At 45.9% G+C, this 10,331-nt stretch overlaps 1 protein-coding gene across 4 annotated transcripts in view; it reads right to left on the reverse strand.

Moving 5' to 3' along the window:
• The window catches only part of Adnp2 (ADNP homeobox 2), a 29,587-nt gene extending 21,353 nt beyond the window's left edge, over window positions 1-8,234 (reverse strand). For 2 of the 4 annotated variants that reach the window (XM_026381114.2, XM_026381112.2), the window contains exons 1-2: window positions 8,162-8,234; window positions 288-408 (exon numbers count right to left, since the gene is read on the reverse strand). In XM_026381114.2, the coding sequence (XP_026236899.2) occupies window positions 288-395 (108 nt within the window). In that variant the 5' untranslated portion in view covers window positions 396-408; window positions 8,162-8,234. Of the gene's footprint in view, window positions 1-287; window positions 409-678; window positions 732-8,157 lie in introns of those variants that run through there. The other 2 variants (XM_077792219.1, XM_026381113.2) reach the window with 2 other exon arrangements.
• Window positions 8,235-10,331: the final 2,097 nt, after the last annotated feature.

The raw sequence follows: 10,331 nt of genomic DNA on the forward strand, positions 1-10,331 counted from the left end.
GCTACCACACCACATGTGCATTGCATGCCACTAAAGCTGAGACAGTGTTTGCAACTTCTTTTACTAAAACAATGTGACTCAACACAGTGCCCTCAAGCATCAAAAACAAGTATTTTTTTTATCACTAGTGAGTATAAAAATCACCTCCTAAAAGTAGCTCGAAACTTGAACAGCTTAAACTGCTCACCTAGAAAGACACATCACAGCCACTCGGAGGAGGCACACCCACTCTCCCGGCAAGCCAACCCAGCACCACGTCGTTCAGCCCGCTGTTGACATCCTCTTACCTTCAGCAACTCCCTGCAGCTGTCAAGCCCGACATCCACAAGAATTCCTTTCACCCTTTTCCGCACCTTTCTGATGTTGTCAAGATTTTCCACAGGAATTTGAAACATTTTTGAAATTTTCCTTAAAAGGAAAGAAAACAAAACTGTAAGAAGATAAATACACAAAAATACGTTTTTTAACAGGGTTGGGTTAAGCACTAGGAATAAAGTATAATTTCAACAAACAGAGCTGGGAAAAACTGGAAAGTGACATGCAGAAGGAGGAGGCTCCCTTCCCCATACCACCCGCAGTGCCAAGTGGGTCACACAGCCACATGGACAAGCGCAGCCACAAACTGCAAGAAAATGCAAGGCAAGAAGAGGATGGCTAGTTCCAGGCCAGCCTGAGTACCTCAGCAAGGCACTGCCTCAAAATAAAGTAAAATTAAAAAGCGGGGGTCAGGGATGTACAAAGGCCCCGAGTTCAATCCCCAGCATCACAAAAAGAAAGATGACAGAGGCATAAATCTCCATGGCTTTGGATGTGCAATAGATTCTTAGTTATGACACAAAATAGTACTAGAAACAAAGGAAAAAAATAGGTTAAACAGATTTTATCAAAAATAAAAACTCTGGGCTGGGGATGTTGCTCAAGACGTAGTGCGCTCGCCTGGCATGCGTGCGGCCCGGGTTCGATCCTCAGCACCACATACAGGCGAAAGATGTTGTGTCCGTCGATAACTAAAAAAAATAAATATTAAAAATCCTCTCTCTCTCTCTCTCTTTAAAAAAAAAATTAAAACTTTAATGCTTTCTATGTCACCATCAAAACAGCAAAAATCACACAAAATGGAAAAAAAAATTCAAATCTTTTTTCTGATAAGGAACTTATATCCAGAAAAGAACTCTTATAACTCAATAACTGAAAGATAAATAATCCAATTTTCAAATGGGCAAAGGATCTGAATACTTTTCTACAGCAGATAAAAACAGGACATAAAGGGCTGGGGTTATGACTTATTGGTAGAGTGCTTGCCTAGCACATGTGAGGCATTGAGTTCGATCCTCAGTACCACATAAAAATAAATAAAGGTATTGTGTCTATCTACAACTAAAAAATATATTTAAAAAAAAAAAACAGGACATAAAAAGATGTTCAGTATCTTTAGTCACTAGAGAATTGAAATCAGAACTACAACAAAATACTTCACATCCACCAAATGTCAACAATTCAAAAAATAAAAACAAACTCAACACAGTGCCCTCAAGCATCAAAACCAAAAATACTGATTAGTATCAGTCTGGCACACAAGCCCAAGTCAGAAGTATTGGCAAGGATATGGAGAAACTGGAATTCTTGCTAAGGGTAAGGTAAAAAATGGTAGCCAGTTTGGAAAACAGCCAGGCAGTGCCCCTGAAGATCCACAGTACCGGCACCAGTTGAACTAAAAAGCCCACTCAGGAGAAAGAAACAGCACATATCCACCCAAAAATGTGGACCAGGATGTTCAGGGCAGGTTGCTCACAGCAGCCCAAAAGCATAACAACTCAGAGGTCCAACAAGTGTCACTGAACAAATAATGGATGAGTCCATATTTAGGGCCATCAGAAGAAACAAGGCACCTGCTACCCGTTCCCACATGGACAAATCCTAAAAGCACTCTGAGGGGCAGAGGGTGAGTCCATGTGTGAAGCATACAGAAGACCTATCTACATACAGAGAGCACAACATGGTGGCCTGGGGAGGGAGAACTGGGAGGTGATGGCTGAGAAAGGGGTTTCTTTTTGGAACCACAATGTTCAAAAATCAATGTAGCCAACACATGCACAACAGCCACTAACTCTGAATATGCCAACAGACACTAAGCTGCACATTTTAAATGAGTGAACTACATGGCATATTATCTCATTAAAACTATCATTTAAACATCCAAACAAGCATAAAATCAATATAAACCATGTGGAAACTGACCATAGTAGAAGCTATGATATGATCTGTCTTCAACAGGCAGAAAGATGTGTATATGTAAATACACACATTCCATGCTCTGTCCAGTAGAGATCCCAGTCACACATCCCAGCAGGAGTGGGCACACCCATCTCAACTTCTAAACACCACTTTCATTAAAAAGAACCAGAGTTCCTTGGTAAAATGGCCAATTCCAGGGCTGAGCTACAGCAAAGGCTAATTCAGGCCAAAAACATCTTATGCCAGAAAATAAGGCGATTCTCAGAGAAGGATGATGCAAAAGGAACCCAGCTCTGATGCCCACAGCGCTAATGCCATGACAACCTCAGCACCCACCAATTAAGGGCACTAACAAAGAAGCACACAACAGCTCTTCCCATCACATGAGCTTCTTAACACAGGACCTGGAAGCTCCTCCCCTGAGCGCAGCATCTATACCAGCCCTCTTGACCAATAAAGTATGGAGGGAGCAATGCCAGCAAAGACTCCAGGCTAGACGGTAAAAACGCCACACAAGCCAGACACCACGGTGCACACTTATAATCCCAGCTCCCTGGGAGGCTGAGGCAGGAGGATCACAACTGGAGGCCAGTCAGGACAACTGAGAAAGCTCATCTCAAATTTAAAACAAGGACTGAGGACACAGCTCAGTGGTAGAGCTCTCACCTTGCATGTGACACTCTGGATTATATACCTAGGACTGTCTTAAAAAAAAGTACATTTCTCTCAGGGAGACAACACTTGAAATCCAGACACCAGGCTTGTAAAGATGCAACAGCCCATGGGAGTAAGGGGAGGAGACCTCAGACACCACCACCGGCCCACTGCCAAGTTACTGCTGCCCCCCAGTCTCTCCACGCTGAAGAAAGGCTAGTGATATGAATTCTGACTCACAGAACTAGTGAGCCATTTTAATAGTACGATTTACTCTAGTTTTGAAGATGTCTGTCAACAGCAATAGTAAGTGGAATAGAGCCCACAAACTAAAGCTCAAGTCCACACTGACATAAATAACTTGAAAGTGTGATGAAGACCAGGATGCATTCCTCCCCACAAAATACTGATCAGTATCAGTCTGGCACACAAGCCCAGGTCAGAGATACTGCACAAGACAATTAGCTACAACACCCAGAACGCCAGGACCACCCGAGACGAACAAGACAACCAACCACAATACCCAGAACCCCAAGACCACCCAAGGCATGCAAGTCAAGCAGCCACTCACAACACTAAGACCACTCAAGGTGAAAAAATCAGCCATAATACTCACAATGCCAAAACCACCCAAGGTGTAAACAACAGCCACAATACCCAATTAATGCCAAGACCAACTAAGGCATGCCAGTCAACCGGCTATAATACCCAGATTGCCAAGATTACTCAAGGCAAGCAAGTCAACCAGCCACAATACCCACAACACCATGACCACTCAAGGTGTAAAACCACCACAATACCCTGAACATCAAGACTACCAAAGGTAGGCAAGTCAATCAGCTTCAAAACCCAGACTCCCAGACCACCCAACACATACAAGTCAATCAGCCACTTTACCCACAACGCCAAGATCACCTACGGTACACAAATCAACCAACCACAATACCCTTAATGCCAAGATCACATGAAGCAGCACAGTTCATTATAGCAGAAAACTAGTGTGCCCATCAAATGGTGCACAAATAAAAAATAGAATACTACTTGGCAATATAAAGTAACAAGGTACTAGCATATGCTACAACATCAATCCAAAATCATGCTAAGCAAGAGACGATATGCAAGAGCCCCCATATCATCTTCATCTATTTATATGAAATGTCCAGAAAAATTTAGAGATGAAGGGCATAACAGTAGTTGGACAGGGTTGATGGGGGGATGCTAGAAATGTCCTAATATTAGATTGTGGTGGCTACACAATTCTATAAATTTACTAAAAATCCACCAATTACACATTTTAGTAAACATATCACGGAAGGAAAAACTGGAACTATTCCAGATTGAAGGAGACTTACGATAACTAAACACAAGCAATTCTAAACTAGATCCTTTCCTACATATAATTAGAAAGTTGCAAAATTTTCAAGGCATCTGAGATTAGGCGCCATGTGTATTGATTTCCTGATTTTGATGGTCTTGTCATGGCTATGCAGAAGAATGTTCTTCTTTGTAGGAAAGAGGCAGTATCGGGGGTAATGTGGCACCTCAGCTAGCAACTGACTCTCAAAGGATTCAAGGAGAAAAGTTCTTTGTACTGTAATGTTTCCATAAATCTACAACTATTTCAAAAAAATTGTGTAAATTCATTCTAAAAGCTAAAAAGAAATTTGCTAGTCAAGTTCAAGTGGCAAACACTTTCGTTACTCAACTTCATTAGTTGAAGAAATGCCATGTTAAATTAAAAAATGTTATTTTTTCTTTTTAGTTGCAGATGGACATATTACCTTTATTTTTTTGTTGTTGTTGTTTTTATGTGGTGCTGAGGATAGAACCCAGTGCCTCACATGTGCTTGGCAAGCATTCTACCACTGAGCTACAATCCCAGCCCCACAAATGCTAAATTTTTATTGTCAAAATAACATTTAAGATCAGTAACAGGCAATAGTGAGAATAAGCTGGAAAAAAAAAATCACAATTTCTACACTTTCCATAAATTTAAAGGGTAACTTCTAGGCAAGTAATCTCCCTCCCACATCCCTCTTGCAGTCCCCCCACCACCAGGCTGTGAGCCCCAATGTTGGATCACCAGCACAACCCCCTCTACACTCCCTTTCTGCTGCATCTACCCATTTAGTTCTGCCCTCTACTGGACTGAACCCCCTCAGGGCAGGGCACAGCACAGCACATACTCATTAAACAGACAAATAAAACCAGGTCGGAAGGATGCACCATTGAGGTACAGGAGGGAAGGCTGTGGGTAGCTGGGGCCCAACACACTGCAGGCCAAGAGATCACATCAGAAACTGAGATAAAGGAGGGAACACTGAATATAGGTAGTATACTTTGCTTAAGTAAATTCAAATGAGACAAATTAAACTGGGGAGAGGAAGACTGAGGATTATTGTCAGAGGGAGGAACTTTGGGCAGTAACAATGTTTCAGACAAGTAGAGCTTTAATTGAAGAACTGGGGGATATAACTCATAGAAATGAAGATAAATTTTTTTAAATGAAATGCATGGAATTGTTTGCCTTCCAAAGGTCACTCTCTAGCAGAAGAGCTGTCAGGAACCTCATGATGTATTTCAAAAATCCATGCACAAGGTCCCTATCGAGCCAACTAGCCACTGTGGCCAAAGCAAGATGCAACACAAATTTGGCCACTCAATCAGATGTGCCTAGCTCTATCAAACTTGCTTGACCTTCTCCCTCAAGCACCTCTAACCTCTACCCTCTGGGGTTCTTTCTCCAAACCTACAGGGAGGATCCTCATTCACCCATCTCAAACAAGGAAATTACTGCCAAGACAACCACCTTCATTACAAGGTCTGAAAGCCAAGGCCACCAGGATGGTACACTCCCAGAAGCAAGTGTGCAGTTCTCACATGAGGAGCTACTGAAATGAGGTGTCAGACCTGGCACGTCTCAAACAGGTTCTGTAGTGATGTGTCATGCTTGGGAACTGTCAGTCTGCTCTTTCTCCTAAATGTAAGTGTCCCTAACTCCCTCACCATTGATATTGTGGTCCCCCCAAAAAAACAAGCACACAGATCCCTTTTTTATTTTAATGGACAGGAGAAAGGTTTTTTGTTTTTGTTTTTGTTTTTAGCAATTCACTGTCTGCTTTTGGGAAACAAAAATAACAGGTTGTTCTACCTTCAAGAAAGGTTTTTAAGATTCCTGACATTTACCCATAATTTCTTAAATCTGTTCTAACACAAGATTCCATATAAAATGCCCATTGGACTGATGAGCTAGGAGAGAAATGGGTGGTTTCCACATTGTGGAACCTGCCTGCACTTCACCTCTGCACTACAGCAGCTCCTGCAGCTAGCCCAGCTTCCCTGTCAGCCTCCTGCAGGACAACGCCTCCAGCCTCAGTTTGCAATTAGACATGGAATTACCACAGAATTCCAGTGATGTATATAAACATTTTCCTCAAAAGGGTATTCATTTGATGTTTCTGGTATCCTGATCATTTCCGGTATCCTGATCTTTCATTATGGAAAATACAAACTCTATAAAAATGTTGAAATACTTTATAAGATAGAGCTTACTCTTTAAAGGGCTTCGTTTTGGGGAGGGAACACAACATCCCAGCACAAGCTGAGGCTATCTGCCAGGTGAAGTCAGCTCCACCACTTTATCAGCTGTGTGATCTTAGCAAATTACTTAGTCTCTCTGGGCCTCAGTTGCCTCCTTGTAAAACACAGTGAGGGTGGTCTACTTTGTGGGCAGCTGTTAGGATGACTGAGTAGAACATACTTGGCTATCTCCAAAATACTAACCAAAATGTTCCAACTATTAGGATACAGGGCTTTCTTTTAAACCAACTTTAAAAACACAAATATTTGTGCCATACAGAGAAGCAAGAACCAGAAGGTCTGGGTTCAAACCACAGAAAGAGTCTACCATTGATGTTTTCATACTGCAAGCTTGGCTTCAAAATTTCAAAGGTATTCCAAAAATCCCAAGCTCTCTTCAACTAAAAATCCTGCGTAACTGTCATCATCCCCCATAACCAAAGATCCAGCCCTCACTTCCTCCCATCTCACAACTAAAGCCTGCACTAAGCTTTACTCCCAGCTCCTGCCCAACCTTTCTAAATACAGATCTATCACTTCTTGGCTAAAGATTCACTGATTCAGTGTACCACCTTTACCCAAAATATTAAAACACTAATAAATGGACATTACCAGGTAATATCATTAGGTAAGTCACACATAAATGATTCGACTTCCAACCAATGCCAAACAAGCTTTTCACAACTCCTACTTCTGAACACAGGTCCTCTTTTCTCATCCCCACACCCCACCAGACCCCAAGACCCCATCTGATGAAACGTGGGCACCTCCAACAACCTTCACCACCATTCCATCAGTTCCACCAGCAGGTTGCAGGTACCAGCTTCCCCTACTCCTCGAGTCTCAACAACTCCTGAGGCAGTTATCACCATTTTTATTCCCATTTTAGAAGTTTTAATAGCACTCAGAAGAGTCTTCCATTAAATCAAAGATATATAAAATATGTAATTATGTATTGCTCTGCAACAACGCCACACTTGAATCGCAGTTACAATTTTTGATGTTCCTAGGCCAAATGCTTGTAGAAATCTTGTAAAGGGGATCTATTTCAAGGCAACCAACAATGGCAGATACAAAGTTTAATTTTAAATGTCTTCGACACCCATCAACGGTGACCTGGAAACCGAGGCGCTCCGGGCGTGGCCAGCCCGCCCCCCGCCCCTCCGTCCTCCCGCATCCCGCGGGTCCGCGGAGAGCCGGGCACCGCGGACCCGCGAGGGGGAGGCGCTTCGGGTGGTTCCCGGGGTGGTTCCCGGGGTCGCTGCGGAGGGCATCCTGCCCACGCCGCCCCACAACGCTTTCCCACTGCCCTCTGGGCTCCGTGCACCCACTCCCGGCGTCTCCGTCCTCCCGTCCCTTCTGACCCACCCTCGCCGTCCCCCGTCGCCCTCCGGTCCCCCCAGCCAGATCCCTGTCCCCGCCCCTCCCCCTCCCCCTCCCCCTCCCCGGGGCGGCCCCGCTCCCACGTGACCGGCGGGCGGGGCGGGAGGGCGCGTCGGGGACCGAGAGTCGGGCACAGCGAAGGTCCCGAGGTCCTGAGGCGTCGCGGCGGGGAGGACGCGGGGCGGACGACGGTGGGGACGGCCGGGTGGACCGCCAGGTGGACGGCAGGGTGGACGGCGGGGCGGACCGCGGGGAACGGACCGCGGGGAACGGACCGGGGGCTGAGCCGCGCGGACCGGGCCATACCTACCGCCGGGCGCGAGGAGCGCCGCGTCCCGCCGCCGCTCGCAGCGCCGCCGCGTCCTCCGCCCCGCGCGGCGGGACCCCCGCCCGCGCCCACCCCGCGCCCCGTCCCTCCTCCCGCGCGCCAGAAAGGGAAGATGGCGCTCAGCTGCCTCAGGAAGTGACGTCGCCTCATTTGCATGTCGGCGCAGCCAGCCAATGGGCGCAGACTGTGCTTGGGGCCCCTGGGACTCTTCCCACAGGCCCCTTTGGGCCCCTGGGTCTTTTAGCACTCGAGGCTCTGGCGAGGGGTGGGGCCGACCGGGACCCCCCCAACACAACTTTAAGACCTCCTGGCCCAGTGAACGGTCCTGCCAGCCTCCTACCTCCACTGGACAAGCTCTCGTGAGAGTTTTGGTTAGTGATGGCGTCATCGAGGGGTGGGGAAAGTGCGACGTCAACCACGTGGCCAGTCACAGGGTCTACCCAAAGCTTTGGCCTCATTTGCATGGAATGGGGGCGGGGCTAGTGACAGTCCCAAGAGTGGGTGGCCCCGCCCACATCTCGGCCAATAGGAAACCAGCTGTGAGAATACTGCCTTGCCATTGGAGAATAGGACTTGGGCTCTCAGAACTTGGACAACTGTGTCCTTGATTGGCATATCTTGGTGAACGTCGGATTAGGGCCTCCTAACTTCATCATAGTCTCTCTAAGAAAAATATGTCACACCTTTTGAGAATTACGATATTTAAGATACATTTACTACATGTTGTGTAAGAAAAGGGTTACTTGTTTGCATTTGTATAAACTCTTTTTCCCAGATTTTTTAAGGGGTGTAATAATAATAGAATATTTATGAAATTGAGCAAAAACGTGGAGTACAAGCTCTACAAGTGGTTCTTGGTCTCCATCGTTCAGTTACCAAGACCCTCGCGTGGACTGCTCCTCTGATGGCTCTGCACCAGAGGGCACTGAGGGTGGGAAGCAGACCGCCACGAAGCTTAAGAGTTAAGAAGGGCAAATCCACACACCTACTTTTAAAATGCCTGACAATCCATCCACCAGAGCTCCTGTCCTATTCCGGTGCCTCAAAGACCATTCCAGAGCTCTCCAAGTCTGGCAACTCTGGACAGCATCGGTGCTGCCCCTTCTCCTTTCCCACAGAGGTCATTTTCTGGAAGTCTCCTTACACGAAACCACACCAAGATTTGGGCTCCCTTGCCTCCTGGCCCTACATACACACCTGTCTACTGGCAACCATCAGGCTTTGTCCAGGTTCAGAGGACTATCAGACTGTGTCCATCCCAAGGTTGTTCATCACTTGCTCATGACTGGATCTCTCCTGCCCTGTCCAGAGCCTCCTTGTGCATCCTCCGTGCTCCCCAGATTGTAGCTTTTCTCTCTCTACTGGTGTCATCTGCTCAATTTAGCCCAGTGACTAGACACATACTAGGCTCTCGATAAATGTCCACATCAATTTTTAATTTGTGTTAAGTGCTGGGCTGATTCCACTTGTCCACAATTTGCTTTAATTTCCTTAAAGAAGATGAGTCATAACTGTTGGGGAGTTGGCCCTATTTGTTTATAAATTATGCCTTAATTTGATTGTGAATTACAGTGGTAAATAGGTGTGCTGTTCCTGTGTACTTTCCTTGAGAAAGTGGGAGTGAAAGGAAAAGTGTGAATCATGCCTCTGGTCCTAGGTGCTCTCAAATGCCTTACCTCATTCCTTCCTGTCCCTTCTCAGCAGAAGGCAAGGCAAACAAGATTCAAACACAGGTGGGCAATCAACTGGCCACCAGCCTTGGCAGATAGTCCTCTGAATATAGGATGGTTCATCTCACGGCAACTTCACTCCTCATCCTCATCTCTTGAACCACCACTCTGCAGAAACTGCTTGGTCAGCAGTGACCTCCAAACTGTTGAACACAAGAACAAATTTATCCTCAGCTTTGCGGCCCTGACTTTCCTCTGTGACTACCTGAGCACACTCCCTTTTCTAAGCCCTTCCTCCTCAACTCCCCAACTTGCTCTTTAATCTCCTCCAGCCTCTCATTCTCTTGCCTTCCTCATCCATCCTTGAATGTTGGTGTCCTCAAGATTCAGCCTGCTTTCCTTCTTCATTCAATACATGTTCACTACCCACTTGCTGCTGTCAGGCTGTTACTAGGTATTGGAAATCCCATGCTTTTCATTTT

The sequence above is a fragment of the Urocitellus parryii genome, chromosome 13 (genome assembly GCF_045843805.1).
Source record: "Urocitellus parryii isolate mUroPar1 chromosome 13, mUroPar1.hap1, whole genome shotgun sequence".
NCBI classification, from domain to species: domain Eukaryota; kingdom Metazoa; phylum Chordata; class Mammalia; order Rodentia; family Sciuridae; genus Urocitellus; species Urocitellus parryii.